The sequence below is a fragment of the Pipistrellus kuhlii genome, unplaced genomic scaffold (assembly GCF_014108245.1).
Source record: "Pipistrellus kuhlii isolate mPipKuh1 unplaced genomic scaffold, mPipKuh1.p scaffold_m20_p_3, whole genome shotgun sequence".
NCBI classification, from domain to species: Eukaryota; Metazoa; Chordata; class Mammalia; order Chiroptera; family Vespertilionidae; genus Pipistrellus; species Pipistrellus kuhlii.
In genome coordinates, this window is record NW_023425529.1 from 6194812 (window position 1) to 6210442 (window position 15631).

Genomic DNA, 15631 nt, shown 5'->3' on the forward strand with positions numbered 1-15631 from the left:
GTGCAAAAATCCGAGGATACAGGTCCCATTGAGTGTTCAAGAAAGATAAAGTCAGCCAGTGAGACTGGGGACAGGTGAGCTAGACAACTGTGTTAAGGAAGGAGGTCAATGAGAAGGTAGAGGTATGGAGTAGGGCATGCCCTTGCAGCTGGTGGAAGGGCTCTGGCTTTTATGCTGAATAAGATGGAGAACCACTCAAAGGCTTTATGAGGTGGAGGTGACAAGATCTGACTTCATTTTAGGAGGCCTACTCAGCTGTGATGTAGAACATAGCCAGAAGATGGCAAGGGAGGCAGAGACCAGTAAGGAGCTAACCGTAAACATTCATGAAATGATGGTTGGTGTATAGCAGTGGAAGTGGTGAGCCTGCTGGAAAGTTCATGATGGTTCAATGCATGCATGCATATGTATTGTAAAAAGTGTGGTGGAAGCACAGGGTAGACAGTGGTAAACCCAGTGCAAAATGACATGGTGAGGGAAGCTGTCACAGAGCGGACATTGGAGCTGGCCTAGAAGATCCTAAAACTATCTTGACTCCCACCCCCATATCCTCCCCAAGGCATATCCCAGTCCTTACATTTACTGAAAGGCTCTTGTATTATATTGCATTGCATCATCCTGTATTATGTTATAATCGTGTGTGTTTGTGTGTGTGTGTGTGTGTGTGTGTGTGTGTACACGCTCGTGGGTGTATGTGACTCACCACTAGTCTATGGGAAGCAGAGGTCAGGGGCCACGCACATGGATCATCTATACATCCTCAGCATTTAGAAAATGTTCTGGTGTGTTTAAAAAAAGATTACTGAATGGTTAGATGTGCGGTAGTCCTGGAAGTGAACAATGAAAATGAGAAAGCCTAGAGATGCTGGGTGGAATTGACCAATGAGAAAGTCAAGAATAATAAAGGAACCATGAATGTCGGTTAATTGCAGATGTGTACAAAGATGGTCCAAGTCCTTTGGGGATGTTTTCTCCTGTGGAATGTCTACATCTCATCTGCCTGGATCACACACCCTGGAATCAAGGCAAGGGCTACTCAGCGGGCTCTGGACTATGGTGAGTTGGATGCTTTCAGAAGCCAGGCTGCAGCCTCCCTAGGCAGAGTCTGTGACACAAAACCAGAAGTTCATAGAGAACTGTGTCATGACTGAGACAACCTTTGCTATGAGATTATCTAGACCTTATGCAGGAGCTGCTAAGATAGCTGAGAAGAAAGAGTTGCCTAAAAAAATAATTACCTTAACAGTTGGCATATCCAAACACTGCCACAGATTCTCTCTCTCTCTCTCTCTCTCTCTCTCTCTCTCTCTCTCTCTCTCTCTCACACACACACACACACACACACACACACACACACACACACACACAAAATGAATATCTCAGAGAATTCATTATAGGATAGAGAGGATGAGATTTGTAGTAAAAGTAATAACTTACCATTTCAGAAATGGTTTGATTCCAAAAGAAACAGTTTTCTGAAACTGTGTGTGTAAAATTTAATGGGGATGATGATCATGCATTTTTCTTGAGGGAGGCTCTGTACATTTATGAGAGGCACAAAGGAGTCTGAAATATTAAGAACAAGCAGAAGAAAGTGTTGGACTGAGACTTTCTTAGAGCTAAATTAGGATAAAGACAGATTATGTAGAAGAAAGAAACTGCAAAATTAACATCTATGGGCTATTCTCACTGTAAATGTTGGCCTAAGATTAGCTAGATGAAGGTTGATATGCACTAAGGTCCCATTTACAGATGAAGAAAGTTAGAGATAAACAGATTTTATAACTTGCAGTGGCACACAGACTGGTAAGTGGCAGTGTTGGGATTCCGCCAAACCTCTCTGATAGTGCCTTTGGTTCCATCTTTCCATCCTTACAATCAATCTTTACATCCCTGTATTGCAGTATTATTCACAGTATTATAGAGGACAAACTCTTTCCTCCTTCATGTCCAACAAGGATAGAATAAGTGGAAAGGAGCTGAAGCTACAAAGTAAGGAATAAAGGCAAAGCTTTATCCTTGGTAAGGTTAAGATGAAAAGTTCACTCTTCATTACTGTGTAAGTTACTTTTCTCAAGCTCTTTAATGGGAAGCGACCTCTTTTTCTCCCTGAACTCAGAGGAGTGTGTTCTGTGGTGCTACCATGTAAGACAGGTCTGTTCCCAAATAAAAAGCAGTGGTTTTCAACTTTTCTGGAGTCCTGGGATTCTTTGAGAATGTGATGAAAATGTGGACCCTCTCCCCTGAAAAATGAGATACATATAGGGTGGGTAAAAGTAGGTTTATAGTTGAGAGTATGTGAAACACAGTTTATTATTTTTAAAAGGTATTTTTACTAATTTCAGAAAAGAAGGGAGAGAAGGAGAGAGAATAGAAATGTCAATGATGACAGAGCATCATCAATCAGCTGCTTCCTACATACCTCCTATAGGGATCAAGCCCACGACCCAGGCATGTGCCCTGACCAAGAATCGAACTGTGATCTCCTGGTTCATAGGTAGAGGTTCAATCATGAGCCACACCAGCTGGGCTGGTTTATTCTTATACTAGAGGGCCAGTGCACAAAATTTTTGCACGGGGGAGGGAGGAGCGCCTCAGCCTGGCCTACTCCCTCTCACAATCCAGGACCCCTCAGCTAGGGTCCCTAGGCCTGGCCAGATATCAGGGCCTATTGGGGCTTTCCTTCCCCTGGCTGCTGGCAGCTGGTCCTGCCCCTAACCCCCATTACTGTCACTGCTTGCCATCTCTGCAGGCAACAGGCGTGGGGTGCAATCACTTGGCTGGAGTGATCACCAGCTGGCCCCACACCATTGCTATGCTCACCAGCCATGAGCCCAGCTCCTGGCTGAGCAGCACTCCCCCTGTGGGAGTGCACTGACCACCAGGGGTCAGCTCCTGCAGGATAGGGCTGAAACCAGCTCTCCAACAACCCCCGAGGGTTCTCAGATTGCAAGAAGGAACATACCAGTCTGAGGGACCCCACTGGTGCAAGATCAGGGACACGGGAGGTTGGCCAGCCAGGGAGGGTCCACAGGAGAGCTCCAGGTTGTGTCAGGCCTGTCTTGCTCAGTCCCGATCACTTGGACTCCAGCAGCAAGCTAATCTACCAGTCAGAGTGTCTGCCCTCCTGGTGGTCAGTGTACATCTGAGTGAGCAGTTGAGTGGCCTTAGCATATCATTAGCATATTACACTTTGATTAGTTGAACAGATGACTGGACGACCGGACACTTAGCATATTAGGCTTTTATTATATAGGATTTTTATTTATTAATCATTTTCCATATGAAACACTGTAAACCTACCTTTGCCCACCCCCATAGGCACATGCACAGCCAATCACAGTCTTTTATTAGAATTTCAAGAAGTCCAAAAGTTCCCAAAGGCCCATGGACTTCAAGCCAAAAATTCCTGAGCTTAAAAAATCTGGAGCTGGGGGAATGATTTTCTGGAACTGGCTAAAATAAGGCATAGATTCTGGAGCCATATTGCCCATATTTGACTATTGGGCCTCCCAGTTCTTTGCTGGCTGACCTCGGCAAGGATTAACCTATTTGAGGTTCAGTTTCATCATCAGTAAAATGTGGATAATGATCATATTTTATACTTTTCCTATCATACTGTCCTGCGATAACATTCTTTGGCCCTGGCCAAATAAAGAAAATCTCTCATGCTATTAGCTCTGGGGTTTGGAGCAATTTTATTAGCCCCTCTGAGAACCAATGTTTCATATGTAAAGCAGGGATAATAATACCCACCTTGTAAGATTGCTGTTTTGTAAGTATCTAGGAGCATGCTTATTCGATAAATTTCATTTTCTTTGGTTCTTTCACAGGCGTTCAAGCTGGGATGGAGATGATTGAGCAAATGGCCAAAGAAAGAAACCTTCCAGATTTAAAAGGTTCTGAATCTCTTGAATTTCTGAAGGTTGATTATGTGAACTACAATTTCTCAAAGTAAGTAAAAGAGCGATGTTTGCAGTGAAATTCATCTTTAAACTCTCGGGGTTGTGGATATGCCAACACTTGTTCTGCTGTAACATCAGGCTCTGCAGAGTAGAAGTTAATCAACCTTTGGTGAGAGGCTTATCAGAAAATGACAAGAGAAAAAAGGGTCATGAAGTTGACAAAAAAGTGTGGCATTTGGGTCAGAACACCTGGGTCCAGATCATGTCTCCGCTGCAGACTAGTTTTGTGCACCTGGTGAATCTGCTCAGCCTCTGAGTGTCCTTATGTCCTTGTTTCTCTCCTAAAATGAGAACACTAATTCAACACAGTTGTCAGCTGTAGCTACCTTGTCCCTTGCATTCTAAAGGAAATTCTTACTCATTCCATTGCTACCCTCACCCTCATAAACCTAGAAGCAGAATTCAACCACAGCCTCAAGAATAAACTACTCTCATAAAATGTTCTCTTATTTTCTTAAAGGTTAGTCATGATTTCAGAGGTCACAGGGCACATGCCCTCTTGCTCTTTTGGCCTTTCCTCCTCTGGAGCAATACCAGTTTCTTCCACTGGCCTCATGCAAAGCTGTCCCACCTACAATCCTTTGTCAATCCAATGATAATACCCTGCTTCCCTAACCCTTTAGAGGAGTAATTTCCCTGCTATGAAGGATGACATTCTATAAAACCAAGAATTTTTTGTAAAGGAAGAGGGGGATGTTCTAGGGAAAGTTCCTGGCAAATGCCCTACTCTGTGATAAAGCCAGCCATTCAACAAGTGTTTTTTGAGCATCTACTATGTATTAAGGCGTTATTCTAGGCAGAGGAGATATTATAGTGAATGACACGGATAAAGCCTCTGCCCTTGATGTCCAGTGAGAGAGATGGACGTTAAATATGTATTTATAGGATTAATTATTGCCCTAATGACCTGCAGACTGAAGGGTTATGGGTTCATTTTTAATCAAGGGCACAGCCTGGGTTTTGGGCTCAATCCCCAGAAGGGGGTGTGCAGGAGGGAGCCGATTTTGATTCTCTCTCATCATTGATGTTTCTGTTTCTCTCTCCCTCTCCCTTCCTCTCTGAAATCAATAAAAATGTATTTTTAAAAAATTTTTAAAGAGTAATTATTTAAGTAATTTGAGGGGAATTCTATATATTTTTCAGTTTTATTGAAATGTAATTGAAAAATTGTAAGATATTTTTAAAAGATTGATTATTTAAGTGCAATGATAGGAATGCCACAGCAGAAAAATCCAAGGTGAATCATATAACATCAAATGAGGATACATGAAAATGAGGAACTGGAATGCTTGTGACCTGCCGATGGGAGTAGATAAGCTGGTACAGGAATGTTAGACTTATGCTGTCCAAACAAGTAGCCACTAGCCACATGTGCTATTGTGCAATTGAAATATGACTTAATTCAAAGTTTATTTAATTTTAATTTAAAAACCAATACCTGAATCAGTTATTCGAAAACTTTTAAGTATGCTTGGGACAAGTTGTAAGTTTACTTTTTTCAGTTGAAAATTTTATGCCATCAAAATACAGGTCAGTATTTCTAATGAAAATTCAGTGTTTAAATTGAGGTGTATCATGAGTATAAAATATGTACTATATTTTGAAGACTTATTTTAGAAAAAGGAAAATATATTGCATTAATAATTTTTATATTGGTTACACATTGAAATGATATTTTAGATGTGTTGGGTTAAAAATGATAAAATTACTCTCTTTTATTTTCTCTTTTTAATGTGATTACTGGAATATTTTAAATTACATATGTGGCTCGCATCATATTTTTACTAGACAGATATACAGGGTTCTTTTTGTTGTTGTTGTTGTTGTTGTTATTGTTGTTCATCCTCACCCAAGGATATTTTTCCATTGATTTTTAGAAAGAGTGGAAGAGAGAGGGAAAGAGAGAGAATCATCGATGTGAGAGGAACATATCGATTGGTTGCCTCCTGAATGAACCCTGATCAGGGTCCAGGCTGGGGAGGAGCCTGCAACTGAGTTATGTGCCTTTGACCAGAATCAAACCAGGACCCTTTGGTCCTCAGGCTGATGCTCTATTCACTGAACCAAACTGCCTAGGGCCAGCGGCCTTTTTTTAGGTATGCCCTTTGACCCAACAATTCTACTTCTTGGCAGCTTCCATAGAGAAACACGTACATAAACTGCATGTCTGAGGATTTTCAGGGTGGTCTTGTTTACAATACAGAAACATTGGAAACACCCTGTTGGTGGACACCAACAAAGGCATTATTGTTGTTTTAATGATACATTCACAGCTTGGAATACTCTACAGTCATTACAAAGAATGGGTAAGATCCATAGTATCAAAAGGAAAACATTTCCAACATTTCCTCTTCCCACAGTGGGTCTCAGGCTGTGTAATAAGTAGGAAAGGATGCAAAGTAGATGAGACAGCAAAATAACCATTTCTTATCAGCTATCACACTGTGTATTGCAATTTTCCTGATCTTAGCTCACAACGCCTTCCTCCTATGCAACAGTGATGTGCAGGTGGCCTCATTTTGTCTCCGTAACCTACCTGTTACACTTCCTCTGAGTGATTAACTGAAAAAGGTGACGTGTCGTATCCAAGGTTGCACCACCAGCACAAAACTTGTCTCCAAGTCAAGTGCCCTTTGCACAATAATGAAGTGGCATAGCCTAATGGGTAAAAACACAGTCTGAAGACAGACTAAGGTTTCCAGATCTGGTTCTACCACTTATGTGTGACTTCAGCCAAGTTTCTTGTCTTCTCATCTCTGAGTTGAAGTTTGTAAAAACAGCAACAGCCTCATAGGATTATTGTGAGGGTTTAAATGAGCTAATCCATGTGAAGTGCTCACCACAGTGCCTGGCAGGGAGTAATCACTCAGTCAATATTCATAACAATAACCTATCATAATGCATGTAGCCATCTACCCAGGTAGATTACATGCAACCCACTGCCTCCTAGTTGCCTGTTTGACAGATCAGAGAGCCTTAGGGGAAGTAAACTCTAAAAATAAGTTTCTCAACTGGGGAAGACAGTGTCCACATAGAGGGCATTTGGGAAGAGGAGGAGACACCCTTTTGATTGTCCCAATGGATTTGGGGGAGGGGGACTACTGTCATTTAGGTTGGCACATATGCCAAATATCCTGCAATGTGTATAACAGTTCTTTACAAAAAATTAGTTGTCCCAACCAAAACACTAATGTCCCCTATTTAGAAATGCTGGAATAGCTAAAGGAAAATGTATGATGGCAAGGTACCTCTTTTTGTCTTTAAAGAAGTTAAACTTGTAGATTGATTATTTACAAATTTTCTTCCAAACTTGCTCGTTTGGAAGGAGCTGTGGCATAGGAGCTTATTTTTATTTTTAGGAGCTTCTGTGGCATAGGAGCTTCCTGCCCAAAGTTTGAAGGTAATTAGAAGGCAGTGCCCAAGGGCACCCCTGCAGACCGGGGTTCCTTGCACCATGGGAGTTCACAGTCACGATTTCTACAACTGCATTTCCGGTTTTGCCTTACTAAGCAATGTGCCACACTAACTCCCCTGTCTCTTGTTTTACAGCATAAAAATCCATGCCTTTTCATTTCCCAACACATCATTAGCCTTTGTGCCCGGGGTGGGAATCAAGGCACTGACCAACCATGGCACGGCCAACATCAGCACAAACTGGGAAGTCAAGTCTCCACTTTTGTGAGTATCCCCTAAAAAGCCTGCTGCCGTTCTGGGGAGAAATGGAGCAGAAATCCAACGTGTAGAAATGTGCTAATGTTTTTGACATTAGGCTTCTTTCCTCAGCCATTAACACTTCTTTTCAAGAGCATTTTTCAGGATAAAATTAAATCAGAATATCTCTGCTGGGCATGAGAGGGGAAGGGCTGAAAATCATCTCAACTAGAAAGACAGAGTAACTGGTCTAAAAGTCCTTTATGATTTTCTAAGAGCTAGAAGGCAGTAGGAGCAACGGACATGTGCTCAACGTTTGAGATGCCTCATTGGTCACTGGATGATCTTAGCCAGTCATTGAACGCACTTTGCCATCTGTGGGGCCTTCCTACCTCACAGGCAGGTTGGAGCCTTCCTATCACAGGGAGGTTGGTAGGATGATAGCTTGAGCCCAGCTCGCCCCTAATAAAAGGCCTTTGCACCCTCCTTAGAAAGAAGGGATCAAATTCTGGGTATGCTTATATATCACCTACTAGTGTAAGTCGCTCTCCTAGGTATAATGTTTAGGTCTGCCTTGGTTGGTGCCCCAGAATAACACATTCATTCACCCACTTGGTCATTTAACAAGCACTTACTGAGTGCCTACTGTTTATCATTTATTCCTATCTCAAGAACTCCCAAGAACTCTTATGGACTAGGGAGAAATGATATATCCTCCTATAAGTAGCATGGATTCACGTATTTATTCTTGTTATTCTTGTCTTTGCTGAGTCATCAGCTTTACATTGCGTACTTATTTTGCATCAGGCCACCAGCTAAGTCCTGGGGACATGGATGTGAGTAACACACACTCTACTCCCTCAAGGAGCTCACAGACTAAGTGTCCCTTCCCCATCCGTGCCCCTCCTACATAACGTGTGGCCAACCCCCGCTCCCCCAACCATGTTCTCTCTCTAAACAAGCATTGCATATGAATGGTGCTCTCAGTATATGCTCAACCACTGGGGTGGGGCCAGGGCACTGAGGATGAAATAACTGCAAGGTCCCTAAAGCTGTCACCATTCCCATGATTCATTACTTTCATTTGTTCAGCAAATATTCATTCAGCACCTGCTCTGATCCTACCTGTTGTAGGTGCCAGGAATCCAGAGGTGACAAAGGTCCTGCCCTCCAGGAGCTCAGAGTCCATGGATCGAGAACTGAGCCATCTCCTCCCCTGCCGAGGCCTGGGTAACCTTGCACTTTTTCTCTCAACAGCCAAGACTCAGGAGGAGCTGATCTATTTCTCTCTGAGGTCTACTTCATGGGTATTCTTAACCTAGCCCGAAATGACTTTGGTCAACCAACTCTGGAGCTCCAAGACTGCCACGCCCAAGTGAGCCATGCCCACGTCTCATTCTCTGGAGAACTCAGGTGAGGGAGAGGGCCCTGGTGGACAGTGGCTAGTTGGGGGCTGTCTAGATTCCCGGGCAGCATGTAGGAAAGGTTAATAACCAACAGGTACAGTCCCTGAGTAAGCCTTTTTTTTTTTTCTTCTTCCTTTTTTCTCCAGTGTCCTGTATAACTCCTTTGCTGAGCCCATGGAGAAACCCATTTTAAAGAACTTAAATGAAATGGTAGGTCTTTAGAGGTTTTACAGCCATGGTCAAATGCCATCAGCAACAGTTCTGCCATGCTTGAATTAATTCTTGGAAAATAAACCTTGATTGAGTACCTACTGTGTGCTAGGCACCATCCAAGGCTCTTTCACACATATCATTCTATAGAATTCCCTTAAGTTCATGCCAAACAATCAATAAGAACTTATTTATTGTGTACCCACTGCATGCCCAGCAGTAGGCTAGCATCTGTTGGGATATGAAAAAGAAGTAACCTTATCATCTTTTTTAGGAAAACCAGAGTCAGGCTTGGGAAACAATAACTGAATGAGGACTTGAAGTTAGGACATACTTATATGATCATTAGATTGAACTGAAGAGGTTCAGAGAAATGGGGGAAATTAAATAAATAGATCCTGGAAGTATCCTGGGAGACATTGTTAGAGGATGCAGGACTTGAAATATAGGTAGGATCTGGGTAGGTAAGGAATGGGAAAGAAGGTAGGATATTTCCAGCCAGTAGAAACAATGTGACTTAAGATGGCTTCCAAAGCTACAAGTAGAAGTCCAAGTTTGAGGAAGGGGAAAGACGGGATTGGCTCTGTGCCCTTTTTCCAATCCTGGCCATACCTTCCCTGAACCCTTAACTTGTATTTTGTGGGAGACAGAGAGAAAGATGAGGAGGAGTGGGAACGTAGGGGACTCCTTTCTGAAAAAGGGGTAAGGACAGTATCTGGCTATCTCCTCTCCCTCGTGCTCAGCTCAGTGCTTAATGAATGTCAGCGAGGAAATCAACAAGTAGAAATAGTAAGCAGCCTGTCCAGTGAGGTTGCTGGCTCACCAAGGGACTCTGAGGCTTCTCAGTCTTTCTCCAACTTACCTGACAGGGGCCAGTGGATATTGAAGAGCGACTGGGAAATAGTGCCACCACCTTCAAGGACCTCACAGTTGGCCATTCCTTTGTTCAGAACAAGGCATGGCTCTAGGCCAACAGTTAAGTTTTCCCTGAGTGTACATACAACTTAGAAATCATAAATTAAAAAAAATTAAAAAAAAAGAAATCATAGATGCTTTGGCTCTAGTATTCCCTCTGAGCCACTGGCAAATGAAGAGAATATTCAGTCCACAGCCATCTAGCTTTCATGTGATGCCTGGTGACTCTGTCAACCGCCCTTCTTCAGTTTCCCATTCATAAATAGGGGACAGTAGGCTTTACCTCCCAGAGCTAAAGCGAGGATGAAATGGGGTTAAAACAACAGCCAATTGAATTGATACAATTGTCACTCCCATTTTGCAGATGAGTAAAATTGAGGACAGAGAATACAGGTAACTTACCAAGGGATTCAACCCAGGTAGCCCACCTCCCCAGCCTCTGCTAGTAACCATCACCCTGAGTGCTTAGCCCACGCCTGGCATACAGCCCGTCCATCGATGTCCTTCCTTCTTCCTCCAGATGTGCTTGAGTCTGACTCAAGGTTTATTTTCTAATTCCAACCTAGGTTCTGATGGAAGTAGATGCCTGATCTAATGGGCTGTTGAACCAGCCCAGCGGGGAAGTAAAGGCCCCAGCTGTGACCACTCCCGGCAGCAGGGCAGATGACAGAGCAGGGGAAAGGCATAGCAGGTTCCTCGGGTGGGACACCTCCAGCCTGGGCCGGGGCGCATGTCCTGTCATGCACAGGAAGAGGAGGCAGTGGCTCATTCTTTTATGGCCTCCCTGGATGGAGTCCCCGTGGCTGTGAAGCTTAGTCAGCATTCAATGGCTTGCCACCCATATATATACGTAGACATCAACTAATTTAAATATATTTTTTACTGATTTTTCACAGAGAGGAAGAGAGAGGGATAGAGAGTTAGAAACATCGATGAGAGAGAATCATCGATCAGCTGCCTCTTGCACACTCCCTACTGGGGATGTGCCCGCAAACAACGTACATGCCCTTGACTGGAATCGAACCAGGGACCTTTCAGTCCGCAGGACGACGCTCTATCCACTGAGCCAAACTGGTCCCGGCGACATCGACTAATTTAAAAGACCTTATGGCCAAAGGGAGACTGTCTCATAGTGTTTTGCTTGAAGGGTCTAAGCCCATAAATAGAGGTTTCCAGTATAATATGATAACCTGCATTTTTTTCAAATTCCTTTTATGGCCAGCTCTGTCCCATTATCATAGGAGAGGTGGAAGCACTGAATGCCAATCTCAGCATGCTGGAGGGTGAGTCTCTGAACTGTCTCTTCTGGATGGTTTTTTCCCCCACCTTCCCGCTCCGGTGTGCTCCAGGTTTGCTTTTCCACACAACACAGCTCTGCCTCTTCAGTCTGCTTTCCACTCTGCAAACTAGAGCCTCAGGAAGGTGGGGGGCTGGAAGGACACAGCCTGTGTATGAGGCCTGCTTCTCTGCAGGAGGGGGTGGCTTCAGGAGATCAGATACAGTTCAGAGAATTGAACTCTCAGGAGCTTTAACCCCAGCTCTGCACGAAATGCATCCTCTTCAGAATGGTTAATGCTGATCTGGGCCAGGTTTTCCCCTTCAATCGGCTCCTCGCCGCCTTCAGGATCAAGTCCAAATGTTTTAACGTGGACTGCAAGACCCACCCGCCAGGCTCTGGCTCCGACTTCTCTCTGTTCATCTTGCGCCTTTCTCTGCTCCAGCAATCAAACTGCCTTTCCTAACCCCACACCGCTTGCCTTTGCTCATGGCGTCCGCCCTGCCTAGAAGAGCTTCCTCTCCCTCCACCCATTCATTCATTTAGTAGACATGTGTTAGTGCCTATTTCCCTGCCAACACTGTGCTAAGTGGTGAGGGATGCAGCCCCTTCCACTCACTACCCCTCGGCCATCCCTTGTCTTGTTCACTCCTCTTTATCTTGCAAGGCTCAGCTCAGGCAGAGTCTCTTCCAAGAAACCTTACCTGATGCCCAACGTTCTGCCTCCTCTGAAAAACTCACATGATACTTTGAAAGTGTCTCTCTTTCATTCATTCATTCATCCACCCGTTCATTCACCAGTGGTACAAGCCAGGTGCTGCTCTTGGTGCTGGAATGCAGCAATCAGGCTCAGAAACAGAAATCCCTGTCCTCGTGGGACTAGTGGGAGGAGACAGACAGCAAGCAAGATGATAAGTATTATAAAATCCATGGCATCCTAGTGATGGGTGATGAGAAGAAAAGTAAAGCAGGGAAGGAGCTGGGGAATGGTTTTCATTTTAGACGTGTGGCCTGGGGTTTCCATTCTAGATCCTGAGAAAAGAACATAGAGTATGAATCCGAATAAAGTGGGGGGTGAGCCACTCCTAGATCTGAGCAAAGAACATTTCAAGTAGAAGAAACCGCAAGCTCACAGGTCCTGAAGCAGGAACGTGCCAGGTGTGCTAGAGGAACTGTGAGGAGGCCATTTTGGGGGCAGAGGAAGGCAGAGGTTGTGGGGGCGGGGGGCAGCAGGAGATGAGGTCAGGGAGGAGAAAACAGATGGGTAGATGTCCAGGTCATTGGGAAGCCTTTGGAGAGTTCTGAGCAAGGCTTGCATGATTTCATCTATATTTTAAGAATATCACCCCAACTTCTGTGGATTAATAATAGACAGGAGTGGGGGGCAAAGGTGGAAGCAGGGAGACCACCCAAGAGGCTACTGACTCCCCTGAGCCTAGATGAAGAAGGCGAGGCACATTCAGGTCCTGGATGCAGCTTGCAGGTGGAGGGATGCAGTCAGTGGCATTTGCTGACACGCCGAATGCAGGTCATGAGGGGAGTAGAGGTTGACCCCAGGTTTTTCCCCTGAGCAACCAGAATCTATTATTATTGGAAGAAGGGAATTACCATTTATCCAAATGGGGAAGACTGTGAGAATAGGTTTGTAGGAGAAGCATCAAGAGCTCAGTTTTAGATCTGTTCTTTACTACACTGTCTTCTGATTTCCCATTTACATGTTTGTCTCCTCCACCAGACTATGAGCTCCAGGAGGGCAGGGACTGTGACTCATCTCTGTTCCCAGCACCAGGCGCAGCGCCGAAGCCACACTAAGTTAATAAATATTGGATTAATGAAGGGATCCATGTGGATGAAAGCAAATGAATGGGTTGGGAGGCAGGGAAAGAAGGAGTGAAGAAAGAACTGGTGGGGGATGCCCTAGTTTGCCTTAGGCAAGTTTCTTTACCTCTGGGAGCTACACTCCCCTCACAGTCCTGCTTTCCTCACAGTATGATGGTGGGTCTGTGGAGACTGTGAATTGGAAAAGATTTAAAACTTGGTGTCATAGAGTAAGTAGTATTGCCCCCTTGCCTTGGCAAATGGCTTCATCTCTTCTTCCTTTGCATCTCCATCTATGGAATACAAGTGTGATGTGTAGGAAGGGAAGTTGTGGTGCTCATGGGCCTTCCTCTAGGGAGGAAGACTTCCTGTTGCAAAGCACTCTGTGGTGGTTGGAAAAGCAGCTCCCAGGCCAGGGCAGGAACTGAGCACCGCACCACCGCACATATAACTGTCCCAGACACTGAAGTCCATGCTTCCTGCAAGCCTCGCCCGCTGTTCCCTGGCCCCGGGCCCCCTGCCCAGCCTTCCACTTGGCTCTGAAAATGATAGTACAAAAAGGACATGAATCAGTAGCCTCTCCAACTTAGTGGATTTTACTTCTGTCTATCTGTCTTTCCTGATATTTCTTTTTAAAAAGTATTTCTAATTACAACAGTAATGCCTGCTTGTAATTAGAAATACTTTGTGAAAAAAATAAATTCTAACTTCCTAGGAGACTTTACATAATAGAACGTGAAAGTCTCTCAATATATGGCTTAATGTTGACAAGTGACTTGTTTGTCTATTATAATTCCTTCTTTAAAAAGAATGTATGTACATTGAGAAAGAGAGAGACAGAGAGCAATAAAAAGGGTATATACCAAAATATTATGTTTCTCTCATGATAATGTGATTTAAAAGGGTTTTTACTTTCTTCTCTTGACTTACTAAGTGAGCATGCCCTAAAACTAATATAATATTGAATGTCAACTATTAAATAAATAAATAAATAAATAAGAACGTGTATTACTTATGAAGTAGGGTAATTATTCTTTTAGACAATACAATTTAAAAATTTTTAATTTTTAAAAATTTGTTCTCAATATACATTAATCATATGTTATGCTTTTAATGAATGTTAATTTTCTTTTTGCTTTATCTGTTTTAGTTTTAACCAAGATTGACAACTATACCCTGCTGGATTATTCGCTAATGAGTTCTCCAGAAATTACTGAGAACTACATTGACCTGAATTTGAAGGTAACTTTATCATCCTCATCAGAGCTCTCATCCCGGCTACCAGCAGCCAGGACAAGCGCACCTCTGTGTCCTTCCAGGACACCTCCCCAGACCAAAATCTTCCATACTCAATTCCCTTATGGGATGGTGTTTGCAATTAACCTAGGCACATCCTCCTGTATACTTTAAATCATTTCTAGATTAGCTATATAACCTAATACAATAGAAATGCTACTTAGATGGTTGTTAAAAGAAAATGTACATGCTCGGTACGACACAACCGTCGTAGGCCTAACTCCACAGTGCCTGTCAGCAGCAATGTAACTTTTTTCAAATATTTTTTATCTGCGGTTGGTTTGAAGCAGAGCCTAAGGATACAGAGGGCCAACTGTATTCAGGGAACAAATACGTGCGGAGGAAATATACCTACATGCTCATCAAACAATTTAATTTCCTTTGAAACAGTCCCTGATGTGTATGCTCTTTCGAAAGACTCTTTGAACATTTCCTTGATCGGTAAACAATTGTTTGGATTGCACAAGACAAGTCTGTCTTCTTCAGGAAGATCTCATGATGCCTTTGCCACTGGAAGTAGGTGTGAGCTAGGAGGCAGCCAGTGAGTGGTCTACAATTATGAGAACTTACCACATCAGCAATTGTACCTATTAGTACTTCTGTTCCTCTCAGATTGGTCCATTTAACTTCCGAGCTGCTGACCACTACTGAGGCTATTAGCATATGAAAATGGTGTTTGCTGATTCTGGAAAAGTGTTGTTTTGCCCCAAAGTTAATATCATTGTTTATAAAAATGTATATTGGCTTATATTTCAATCACTCAGAGTCATTCAGATTAGTTAAACATTACACAAGACAACCAATAGCTAATGAGGGCCATTAGAAATGCCATGGATTTTCTCCTAGACTTCTGAAACCCATGGTGCATTCATGAACACGTGATGCAGGTGCCGTTTTCAACTCAGTCCAACTCAATAAATATTTGTTGAATGCTTTAATCATATAGAGTTCTGGAGCCTCCTGAGTCTTTCTGTGATAACCCAGACACTCGGCAATCACAGGATTCGAAGGTCAGAGGTTTGACATCTCTACCTGGCACCTCAGGAAGTATTCAGAGCTGTCACCTCCAGCTAAATGCACCTGCCTTTCTTTCC

At 43.5% G+C, this 15631-nt stretch overlaps 1 protein-coding gene across 9 annotated transcripts in view; it reads left to right on the forward strand.

The window, feature by feature from the left end:
- BPIFC (BPI fold containing family C) overlaps window positions 1–15631 on the forward strand; it is a 42582-nt gene that overhangs the window by 11010 nt on the left and 15941 nt on the right. For 7 of the 9 annotated variants that reach the window (XR_004991288.2, XR_004991289.2, XM_036457417.2 and 4 more), the window contains 7 exons: window positions 933–1056; window positions 3834–3954; window positions 7515–7643; window positions 8874–9029; window positions 9169–9232; window positions 11370–11430; window positions 14392–14483. Coding sequence is in view for 7 of the 9 variants with exons in the window: in XM_036457417.2 (XP_036313310.1) it covers window positions 933–1056; window positions 3834–3954; window positions 7515–7643; window positions 8874–9029; window positions 9169–9232; window positions 11370–11430; window positions 14392–14483 (747 nt within the window). In the remaining 2 variants the exon portion in view is untranslated. Of the gene's footprint in view, window positions 1–242; window positions 303–932; window positions 1057–1370; window positions 2060–3833; window positions 3955–7514; window positions 7644–8873; window positions 9030–9168; window positions 9233–11369; window positions 11431–14391; window positions 14484–15631 lie in introns of those variants that run through there. The other 2 variants (XM_036457420.2, XM_045587546.1) reach the window with 2 other exon arrangements.